This window comes from Carassius auratus, chromosome 6 (assembly GCF_003368295.1).
Source record: "Carassius auratus strain Wakin chromosome 6, ASM336829v1, whole genome shotgun sequence".
Lineage (NCBI taxonomy): Eukaryota > Metazoa > Chordata > Actinopteri > Cypriniformes > Cyprinidae > Carassius > Carassius auratus.
Genome location: NC_039248.1, coordinates 13,723,028 through 13,735,779, shown reverse-complemented (window position 1 = coordinate 13,735,779; position 12,752 = coordinate 13,723,028). Strand labels below are relative to the sequence as shown.

General features: G+C 35.1%; 1 protein-coding gene across 1 annotated transcript in view; it reads left to right on the top strand.

Moving 5' to 3' along the window:
- Nucleotides 1-12,752, top strand: part of prkcaa (protein kinase C, alpha, a) — a 121,054-nt gene that overhangs the window by 95,814 nt on the left and 12,488 nt on the right. Inside the window, exons 9-13 of the mRNA XM_026262726.1 lie at nucleotides 4,295-4,435; nucleotides 5,047-5,220; nucleotides 8,772-8,863; nucleotides 8,987-9,049; nucleotides 10,513-10,651. Coding sequence (XP_026118511.1) covers nucleotides 4,295-4,435; nucleotides 5,047-5,220; nucleotides 8,772-8,863; nucleotides 8,987-9,049; nucleotides 10,513-10,651 — 609 coding nt within the window. The remainder of the gene's footprint in view (nucleotides 1-4,294; nucleotides 4,436-5,046; nucleotides 5,221-8,771; nucleotides 8,864-8,986; nucleotides 9,050-10,512; nucleotides 10,652-12,752) is intronic.

The window sequence follows — 12,752 nt, the reverse complement described above, 5'->3', positions numbered from 1 at the left end:
TTACCTTTTGCAGGACAGCATAATTTAAAGCAATACAAGTGCTTGAAGGTTCATTGGGTGCTGTGGGTTGAATGTACCCATAGCCTTTTAAGCAGACAAAGGAATGGAATGGAATACATAGTAATATTATTTTGAGGCAAAGACTATTGAAAAATAAAATTTGATATAGGATTTTAATTGCCAAGCATTTCACTAGCTGATTTTTCCAAATGTATTTTTCTGTGCATGGACATATTCTTTCTATGACAAATACATATCTCAAAGATTTAAGATTTAAGTCAGTTTATTGCAACACTTCATGTTTGAGCAATGCTTCTGTTGTTTTTCTTTCACAAGCTTCACTTAATTGTAAATCAAAATTCAGAGGCAGCTGCTTATTGTGCCCGTCTGTCATTTTTAATCGGTGTGTGTGACAGACCTCTCCGACTGAAGAGGGTGAGATTTCATCAAAAACAGTCGGCAGGTGAGAAACCCCCTACTGAAAGTTAGTTCATACAAGTTGGCTAGTGAGAGGCGTCATTTACCCAGACTTTCTCAATTGTATCCATATGCTATGTACTTTGCCAGAGATAAATGGCCATAACTGTGGTTGGGAAGATTTGATAATTATTGTCTTTTCATTTTCACGCATATGTGTGTTACCTGTCTGCATGTATATCTCCGTTTACCCCTCTCATGTGGTTTCAGGATCAGACTTTATAGGACCTTGAGCAGGTGCGGGTCAGCAGCTATATAATCCTTTCATGGCCCATTCATGTATTTGCCAGACCGATATTGCTAAAACTAGGCTATTAGAATACAGAGTTCACACAGATTTGGTCACTAGGCAGGTCAGTGGAAGTTTACATTGAAATACAATGGAAATGTACAGCAGCGTTCTGAGAGAATTAACCTATTAAAAGCTACTTAGCAAATACAGATAGTAGAGTATTGAATAAAACAAAATCGCATAGCCACCAAATAAAAAAAATCTTACATCCAGGAAATAAAAAGGTGAGCACTTTTAGGCAGACACAAATATAGACTGTGATACCACCACAACCACCAGATATACTTAATTGTGTCTGCATTACAATGAAACACAAGCTCATTGAGACCAATTCCTTGACATAATACATTCATTGTGACCCATTTAACAGATGCATCATTTTAAGTTAGAACAACTTAAACAGCAACAAACAATATAGCAAATCATCTACATTGATCTATTCATCAAACAATCATCTAGCGCTCTATTAAATATAAAAAAAATAAAAATCCATCATAACTTAGGTTACTCAGTAGTGCTGCATTCTTAGTTGCACCTCTTGCGCGGGAATTTGTGTAAGAGTAACAATTAAAATGCAACTTTGTAAAATGGACTGTCCTAAATTGTTGCTATAGTAGCGTCATGTTAATGCTAGAAATCCTATGCATTTGGTAACTATATTTTTTTTAAATAAACCATTATATTTCATAATTAAAATCATAATTAAACGCCCCCAAATGGTGCCAGCCCTGGATATATAGAGGTATGCATATGAATTTTGCTGCAGGGAAAGACATCGCATTTTTGATACAATATACTCTTGCACATTGACCTAACAGCTTAGTAAACAAAGGTAATTATCAAAAAAAAAAAAAAAAAAAACAATTCTATGACAAATGTCTTTAACCTTCTGGTATTGTTCATTTAGGGGTTACACTAATGTTCCTTGGTAGTCAAAACAGGCTGAAACAATAAGCGTAGAATTTCATGATACTACACAAAATTATTATTTACATTGTTTATATATATATATATACAATATTTCATATTGTGTTTAGTACAATGTTAATACAATGTGTAAGTTAAAAATAGAAAATAATTAGAAAATAGATTAATAAGTATTAAATGTCCAGTGCATGGAAGAGAGATTAGTGCCATCTGGTGGGATGATTTTCAACAAAAAAAAAAAAAAAATTGGTGTTAAATTACAGAAAAAGGTTGAAGGGTTGAAGCAGCCCTTGTCTCACAGTTGGCATCAATGAAGGTCCTCTATTAAAGCATCAATGTCTTCATCATTCAGTTTTTTCTGACTCATTGTAGAGTATAACTATGTTGTAAATGGCATAGCACTGGGGGAGGGGGGGTTCTCCCAGATGAAGTGGCTATAATTTGAAGAAACTGAAGATTTGAGATGTGAAAGCACATGCTTTATGAGTCTTTCAGCTTTTTTCGGACCCACTTTATATTAAGTGGCCTTAACTACTATGTACTTACATTTTAATTAATAATGTAGTACAATGTACTCATTGTGTACATACATGTTTTTACATTGTACTTATATTTTTTTAAAAACTACATGTAATTACACCTGTATTTAATTTCTGTAATTACATTTATAATTACACTGTTGACCCATACTTTACACCTTAACCCACCCTTAAACTTACCCATACCTCCAACCCTCTCCCTAACCTTACCCCTATCCCACCTCAATAGCAGCAAAAGTGCTTTACAATACAATGTGAACACAATAAGTGCATTGTACTTATGTTTTTATGTAAGTACATAGTAGTTAAGTAGTTAACATAGTAGCCACCTAATATAAAGTGGGACCCTTTTTTCTTATTAATGACGTCTCAAATAACTTTCAGCTGGACTTCAGGTCAGCCTCCATCACATTATTGTTAGGGAGTTTGATCTTTGTTGGCAACCTTAATAAGCACATTCCCCCTGAGAACAGCTAACTTCATGCCATCTTGATCCAGTCAAATCTGCTGCATCACAAAACTTGCATCTTCATGAGTATCACTTTGTGCCCCTAGCTGTGATGGCTCCGCTAACAGATTGAGGTCTTACTCACCTTGTCTTTACCACTGTAGAGACACAGTGTAATATGTTTTCCACCACTAAATAATCATGAAGTTGTTCACACCAAAGCATTTACATTACATTTAGCAGACACTTTTATCCAAAGCAATTTGAGGACAATAGAAACAATCAAAACCAACAAATGTCATTACATTTCAAGGAACCCAGTGCTCTGGCTTTTTTTAAATTCCTGACCACCGAATTGAAGTGCTCAAAAGCTGTTTAACAACACAGAAGGATGAAGAAGGATCTTCACTTCAGCGAGTCCTTATAGAGGCATTCAGTCTTTGCTCTGGTGTTTCTCATCACTGGAAAGGAAAGAAAGGAGGAAAGGAAAGGAGGGAACATGTGGGGCAAGTATGGTGACCCATACTCGGAATTTGTGCTCTGCATTTCACCCATCCAAGTACACACACACATACACACACAGCAGTGACCAGTGAACACGCAGTAGGCAGCCAATGCTGCGGCGCTCAGGGAGCAGTTGGGAGTATGGTGCCTTGCTCAAGGATCTCATCTCAGTCACGGTATTGAGGGTGGAAAGAGCATTGGACATTCACTCACCCCACCTACAATCCCTGCCGGACTTGGGACTCTAACCTGCAACCTTTGGGTTACAAGCCCAACTCTCTAACCATTAGGCCACAACTGCCCCCTGTCATTCTATAGCTGATCTAGAGTTAAAAGGGTTTTTTTCTGTAGCCATTACAAACTTGCTTGACAGATATTTTCCATATATACCATCTCGTCGGACACGTCACTGTTAGGCAAACAACTTATCACAATCAAACTCTTGACTTCTAGAGCTTCTTGTTTGGACAACTTCCCTTTTAACCCAAGCTATGCCCTAAAAAGGACCTCTGAAAAAATCTGATATTCTTCAATGAAAAATATATTCTCCACTGCTGTTGTAGTTTGACATCAAGGCCGTCCAGTCTAGCTTGCAGAGAATCTTGGCTTGCAGACTCACTTCTGCATGCTGTGATTGAAAGAAGTTAATCTGCCTTGGTTAACGGCATGGGCACTACCCAGAATTCATCAAGAAGGCAGATTTAGAATGAGCCTTGTTGTGTATGGCTAGTTATAGGACATTGGCAGGAAATGCATATGATGCTTCAAATGGATTATGTTTCTTTGGGCTGCATCTATAAAAGATTAATGGACTTTAATCTGGGTAGATACAAAATTACTATTATTATTTCATTTTTATTTTTTCATGGTGGGCAACTTTGACAAACATTATGTGAAATTTAACCTTAATATAATTAAGACTGTGCAACCTGTTGAATAGACGTGCATTTGTGCAATTTTCTCCATAACAGCCTCATTTTCATTAACATGACAGAAAATGTGTTCCGGCTCTATCTTAACTGCATATGGGATTCCAAGTGCATTGTAAGTTTTTCTTTAGTTCTGGCTTGTTTTTACAGCTTGTTTTTATTGTATGTCTGTGTGCAGAAAGCCAAATTGGGTCCAGGCAAAAAAAACATCACCACTTTGGATGACAGTGGGTCCACTTTACCCTCAAGGAGTCTGGATAGTGTCAAGCTCACAGACTTTAATTTCTTGGCAGTATTGGGAAAAGGCAGTTTTGGAAAGGTGAGTGTCCAATCACAATTAGATGTATTAATAATTGCATAGCAGTTTTTACTCACAATTGTACAATTGGTACTCCGATATGGAGTGCGTATGGTAGTGTTTATGGAGCCAAGGATATTGTGTTTATGACTTCCTAACGTTCTGTTCACATTTTTAAAATTTCCTAAATTTATTTCACTTTTTTTTTTGACAATTGCCATTATCTACATTTTAAAAGGCATTCTTACTTTTAATTAATTTACATTGATTGTTAAATCAACTGAATTGTAATCTTTTAATCATAAGTGTTGTAAATGATTGCTTTTTTACCCATACATTTAACCATATTAATACCAGCATTTATTTTTAATTTTTTTTTAATTGTTGTTTAAAATATATACTGTAGAAATGTTTTACTGTGATTTTGGATGCTTCCTTTCTTGGCTTGGTTTTTCTGAAAAATGGGGCTAACCTAGTAGAATAAAAAATAAAATAAAAAATAAAGATGTGTTTTCAAAACAGCTTAGGTAAGACAAAAGAATGCTTTTTCTTTCTCTGTGAAATTTAGTACATTTTAGGTTTGATAATGACCCTCACTGGCAGTTTGAGGTTTTGCTATTCTCCATACTCAGGTGATGCTGGCTGAGATGAAGTCTTCTGATGAACTATATGCTATAAAGATCCTGAAGAAGGATGTGGTCATCCAGGATGATGATGTTGAATGCACCATGGTGGAGAAGCGGGTTCTGGCTCAACAGGACAAACCACCATTCCTCACCCAACTCCACTCCTGCTTTCAAACTGTGGTGAGGAACTCTCTCCATAAATTAACATTTATGCATTTGGTAGTCATTTCTACTCAAATAATTTACTTTCCATTCTCTGGTAATCAAACCCATGATGATCTAATGTTTTTGCAAGATTTGTATCTTTATCAGTCAAATATTCTGTAACTAGACACTGTTGGACTAGTAGACACAAAGGGTACTTTGTACTGATTTACAAGGTAATATCAACCATTATAGAAAATATAAATGCATGTCTGGGGAGATAAACCTCTTGAATACAAATTTAATAATTTAGTAAGGTAAAGACAGCTAATAAAAAATTTAGCCAGCCATACATAACTACCAACTGAAAACAAACAGAAGCCTCTGTTAACAAGTCGTTATGGCTGTGGGCTAAATGGTAGTCCCACTAATGGCACTCACAAACCAAACATCCGCCTTTCAGCACATCAGAGTCTCTTAGAAGGATTGAATACAAAAACCATTCACTGTTTTTTGTTAATGTTCTTTGGCAACTGAAATAGCCTTTTTTTTGCAAAATGTAGGGCCAATGTAAATATATAAATTTGGTTCCCCAGCCAAATGTATTTGCGTTATTTTATTAGAAATATGTAAAGACATAAAGGGAGCAAAATATATTCTACTGTAAAGCAGCATAAATAAAGCTAAATAAAAAATAGGCCAATTACATAGATTTGAAATGTTTTTACAGTTGGAGTTTTTAGAAGTTAATTTTTTTCTCATATTTAAAATGGTTTCCATAAATCAACAACGTCAGTCAAGGTTGGCGCAATGAGAAAAACATTACAAATAAGGCATGTGCTGCATCCAATGGGGGCGTAATTACTGATTATAATGACTTATGCTGTCTTTATATGCGTTGCGTTGTGTATCACACTGTGTAAACATAAACAGTAACGAGGACTACTCTACACTGCTCAAAAGTTGCGTTTAAATCATCAGTGCCAAATTCGGTAACACTTTCTATGAAGCCTGTATTTATAACATATTGTAAGGGTATTCTTAAGGCATTATAATGAATGCATAATGCATTATAAAAAACCTTATAGTATGTTGTATCATCTCATGAATATTCATAATAACAGTTTTAATATATTATAATTTTTAGTTTTTTGTGGTTATAGTGCCAGATGGTGCTTGCAAAGTTGGAACTGCCCCACTTTATAGAAACAGCCTTTGTGCACAGACATCAGTCCTCTGTAAAATGCGCTGCACACATCGGAATATTTGGGTTGAACTGTTCTGGAACAGTAGAACACTTCCTCGCCTGCTCGATGGCTCTGCAGATTCACCACAGCGGCGAGGGATCTTCAGCAGCGCGTCCCTCCTTCTCCCGGGTTTCGGAACCAATGTAACGATGAAAAACTCCATAATTATCGGGAAGAAGAAGGCGGGAACCGGCGGACAATTAAACTTAATCTTTAATTACAAAATAAACAAAAAACAGCACTGCAGCCCCTCACGGACGACTGCCGCGCACAAACAAAATCAAAACATAAAATAACCCCCAGACCTGGTCCTCTCTCGTCCGTCACTGTCGTCACTCCTGTTTTACATCCTTCCATCTCCTCTGTGGGACTTGAGACTGGTGGGTCGAGCAGGTGTCGCTTTTTTCCAATCACTCCACCGGCCTCGCCCCGTTCCCATGGCTCTCGGCCCCGCCCCACTCGTCACACACTGATTTGTAGTTTTGTCCTCTTTTGGAAGGCCAAACAAAGTAGTTTCGCTTTCACAACGAAACACACATAACATGGCAGTGGCGGCAACAAAGGCATTGTTCATTCTTTGCTTGAACATTTGGGCGGTGTTATAAAAATCTTCCCACACAGTGACATAGACATGTGGGGGCATGTTTAAATGAGGTTAAAAAATGCTATTGCTAATGCTACCATGTTTGGTTAAGAAACATCTCCACAAACTGTCTTTTCAACTACACAGTATTAGTTTTGTCTTTCAGTCATTCATATTATCACAGAAACACTGGGGTGAAAGTTTATAGTTCAGATATAAACACTGATGTCTATGGCAGCGATCAAAATGGAGCAAATCCCCTTTTAAAAGTAACTGCACATCAAATAACGTTTGTGTCGATGGCATTGTTTCTGTCTTAAAAATGTCAACGAATTCATTATTTATTCAAGAAAATCGTTAAAAAATGCTGATTCATCCAGTAATGAAACAAGTAAAGTAGATTTATGAGTCGTTGAATCATTGTTTCAAACATTTTTTTTTTAAATAAATGTAATATTAAAAATTGGTGTATTAAATATATTATATATACACTACCAGTCAAACGTTTTTTTGAACCGTAAGAATTACAAGGTTTGTGTTTTTTTTGTTGTTGTTTTATATATTTATATATATATATATATATATATATATATATATATATATATATATATATATATATATATATATATATATATATATATATATATATATATATAAAGAAGTCTCCTGCTCACCAATCCTGCATTTATGTGATCCAAAGTACAAGAAAAACTGTAACATTTTGAAATGTTTTTACAATTTAAAATAACTGCTTTCTATGTATGTATTTTAAAATGTAATTTATTCCTGTGATGAAAGGTGAATTTTACTCCAGTCTTCAGTGTAACATGATCCTTCAGAAATCATTTTAATATTCTGATTTGCTGTTCAAAAAACATTTATTATTATTATTATGCTGAAAATAGTAGTAATAAATAGTAATAAAGTCAGCTTTCTTTGATAGAAATTTCAGAAGAACAACATTTATGTGAAATAGAAATATTTTATAAGAAACGTCTTTATCGTCACTTTTAGAAAAATTTTAAGGATTCATCATAAATAAAGGTATTCATTTATGTAACTCACCCTCCCAAAAAACAAAACTTTTGTACGGTGTATAATGTTACAAAAGCTTATTTTAGATAAATGCTGATCTTTCTATTCATCAATGAAACCCAAAAATTTACTCAAGTGTTTTAAATACTGATAATGATGATGATGATGATAGTAATAATAATGTTTCTTGAACATCAAATAAGCATATTAGAATGATGATACTGAAGACTGGAGTAATTATGCTGAAAATTCAGCTTTGATCACATTAATAATTCATATTTTAAATATATATTACAATAGAAATTTTAAATTGACACACATTATTTTGTTTACTTCAGAATCGATGGAGAATCGTGATCTCTGTTTGAGACAAAAAAAAAATTATTCTCAATTTATCCAGAATTGTGCAGCTCTAGCATGGACGAGTCTTAACTTTTTACAAAGAATATCTCTTTGGGTTTGAGACTTTAGTCTTTGCAACATTAGGGATCTTATCTATTCACAAACAGCTTGTAACACTCCAAAGAGATTGAAAATTTTTAAATTGTATCATAATTTGACCCCTTTAAACAACAGAAGTGTATTTTCAATGTGTTAATATAACCTTTGCAATATGTTGAAATAGGATTTTACACTTTTAGACATAGCCTTTCAGAAAAGAGCAGCATTAAAGTTTATCTGAACAGTTTTCTATGTTTTTTTTTTTTATGTTTTTGTCATAGGATCGTCTGTATTTCGTGATGGAGTATGTTAATGGTGGTGATCTGATGTACCACATTCAGCAAGTGGGCAAATTTAAGGAGCCACAAGCAGTGTAAGCCAATCTCTCATTGTGTTTATATGTCTTCAGTAGGTATATCTGGGGTTGGACTTTAAAGATTAAGATTAAGGCTTTTAGATCGAGGTGAATTTATGTAAAATAATCTGCTTGTTGCAGGTTCTACGCTGGAGAGATTGCTGTTGGGCTTTTTTTCTTGCACAAGAAAGGAGTCATATACAGGTAGGTTTGTCACCTTCAGAAGAATTAAAAAAAGGGACACAAACCTCAATAGTTTCAAAGTGTAATGTATTTGGCTTTAATAAGCAGATTAAAATTAAAGCAATAAAAATAAATAAATAAACAAACAATGACATTCTGAGTAACAGAGTTGCAAATAACAGGGTTTGCAGATTTTGCCTGAATTAATTAGTCGAATAGGTATGGACCGTATGAGACCAAATGTTTATTTTTTATATTTGTTTATTATTCGTATTTTATATTACTTTTTACACTTACTTGTCTTTCCACTAAATAGTCCAAATAGTGTTACTTCATGAAGGTCCCATTTTAAAGAAAATGCTATGTGAAAGTGCACATTATCTTGACAGATAATAATTGAATTATATATATATTGATTATTTTTTATTTTTTTACTCCAATAACCTGAATGTCAAGTTATTTGTTACGGGGTCGATGAGACAAGAGTCGTTTAGATCCATTTCTTTATTGGTAAACAAATACAGGCAGGCTCGAATCAATAGCAAACAGGTATGGCATAGGCAAAACACAAGAATAGTCCTCGATTGAGCATGGGTTCATGATCGGTGAACAGTATCCGGAGGGCAAGACGAAAGGGGAAATACTGGAACACGAGCAATTGTCAGGGTGAGGTGCAATCACAGTCCAAAACAGCAGGCAAAAGGGTCAATCCAAAGTATACGAGCAAGAATCAAAAACACGGAAAGGCAAGGCAAGACTAGGCTAGGCTAGGAACACTGACAGTGGCTAGTAGAATGTGTGATTAGGGGAGTGACTGAAGGGAAACATACTGTAGTTTGAGGTGATGTGTAACAGTCTGTGTGTTGTGAGAGTCCGTAGTGGTGTAGGGTAAGAATGTCCATGTGGTGGCTAGTACCTCTGGTGGTGCCTGGACAGAAGGGCAGGCACCAGATTCCTAACATTATTTTACATTTTTAGACAGCTGGAAAGGTCATTTATGTCTCTGTTGTATTAAAGAATATCATATTAACCTATTTGTAAAATGTGCTAAATATTGCAATGACTCATTTCAAATAACATGAATAAAATACCAAATCACGATTTAAGCTCAACCTTCAACCAGTAATTCGCTTAATTCTGTCTCTCTTTGGGAGCTATACAAAGTTATTTGGCTTGTTTTTCTTTGAGCGACTAAATTGGCCTAGGGAAATAAAGCAAACCGATGAGTTGACGTCAGCAGGAATAAAAGAGACAGAGTCTTTGTTTCAGGGGAAAAAACTGCACTTGCTTTTACATGAACTAAAATGAATTACATTTCCATTGTGCTTATGTGTGGAGTTTGTTTAGATGTAATATATAAAAAAACATTATATACAATTATTTAAACAGGAAGGCAAACATCTTTTCTGTGTAACCCCATACGGGAATTTTCAGAATCACCGTCTATAGTGATGTACTGTTGTGTTATTTGTTATCACTTTCAGGGATCTGAAATTAGATAATGTCATGCTGGATGCAGAGGGTCATATTAAGATTGCAGACTTCGGTATGTGCAAGGAGAACATTGTGGAGGGTGTGACCACCCGTACATTTTGTGGAACGCCAGATTACATTGCTCCAGAGGTGAGTGACAGAGTGTTTAAAAAAAAAAATAAGAGACAGCATCTATTTAGTCTTCATTGAGCCATATGAATTCCAAATGACTCCCTATCGGTTGCGGCAAGTGGTTGATTTTTGACTGAAGTGTAAAATTATACTTAAAGGGTTTGTTCACCCAAATATTAAAATTATGTCATTAATGAACGAGTTGATCTTTCGTTTGTTATCTGGCTCGGCTCGATGTTCATCTTCAGTTCTCTCTTCACAGCAGTTCAGTCAGTTTACTGTTTGAGTAAATTAATTACTCCGGAATATTGGTTAATTTTAACTAAGAGGGAGAGTCAGCCACATTAAAAAAATTAGCAGCTTAAGTCATTTGTGGATTAATGCTTATTGGAGATGCGAACCGTTTCAAAGATTCAGTTCAATTTGGTGAACAGGTTCAAGAAGATCCGGTTACATCAAATGATTCGTTCGCGAACCAGATATCAATAAACTGCAGTGCTGTGAACGGACTCAAAACAGACCCGAAAGAGAAGACAATGCTGAATAAAGTCATAGTTTTTGCTATTTTTGGACCAAAATGTATTTTCGATGCTTCAAAAAATTCTAACTGACCCTCTGATGTCACATGGACTACTTTCAAGATGTTTTTTATTACCTTTCTGGACATAGACAGTATATCGTACACACATTTTCAATGGAGGGACTGAAAGCTCTCGGACTAAATTTTAAAATATCTTAAACTTAGTTCCGAAGATGAACGGAGGTCTTATGGGTTTGGAACGACATAAGGGTGAGTCATTAGTGACATAATTTTTATATTTGGGTTAAATCACCCTTTAAGTAACTATTTTGCCTTCTTATTTCAGATGCTACTGCCACATGCTACATATTTTTACAATTCTAATTCAGGAGCAGTGACTTCATTTAATGCTGTCAATCATTATTCAAAACTTTATAAACAGCTGCTACCTCCTGATCATGACATTTCTTCTGGCATTTGGCCACACTAATTTGATCATATTTTTCTATAGACACCTTTCAGAGGTGCTCTCAAGCAGAAGTTGTCATAGTTGGGAAAACTTGCATAGTTTTGAAGAGAAACAACAACAAATATATTTTTCTGCTCCTATCTGCTCTAATAGCAAAATAATTAATCCACAATGGCATGTTTATCACTTTACAAAAAAAGGGGAAACTATAGAGAGAATGATTACATTGGTCAGAAAAGAGAAAGATGTCAAATTTGACATCAGTCTCTTAACAACTTTAGTAGAAACTAGTTTTCTGTACATTACATAAAAAAATGGAAACCACCAATTTTCAGTGCTTTCTTTCTTCCCTTTTTTCTTCATACAGATCTTTTCATATTCAGAGCAGAGCCTAGTGTGAAGCTCTTAACTTTTCTTCCCAGAGCAGGCCTTAGCATGAAGATGCCTCCACAAGTGACACATAAGCTCTTACAATGCAAGTTATCTTGGGCACATCAACACTTAATTTTGATTACCTTTATCTGCTTTAACATCCTCAGACACACATCTTCTCTCTCTTTTTCTTTCTCTCTCTTTCTGTCCCTCTCTGTTTTTTTGTTTTTTTTCTCCGCCAAATATTTAAACTGTAGTGGCATGACATGACAGTGGGTGGCAGAGTTGTCTCCTACAGGAATTAATTAAAAGTCATGCTATAAAGGCAACCACAATGGTTTTCGGACTTCTTTACACATGAAAAGGCAGACCCTTTGTATCTATATTTTGCTAAACAAACCCTCCCACATAACCAGACCTAGATTACTGGTGAATTTTTGAGAAACTAAATCAGTAAGTGTAGCAGTGGCAGTCAAAGTTTGTATATTAATGTCCTTGTCATCCTCATAATATTCTTACCAGCTCTATGACTAGAATCTGTGAGGGGTTTTTACTAAAATTACTAGAAATCAAAGCAACAATAAATTAAAGTCAAAATAATGAGAATAAAATAGTCATGAGTATTACGCTGTAGCTTTTTTTTGTTATTAAACACTGTTTCGTATGTGTACAAGCAGATATACTGTAGCATATGCACAGTTTTGCTTTCTGAAGCTGCAAAATTAAAATAAAAGAGTGTGTGTATTTGTGTGTATATT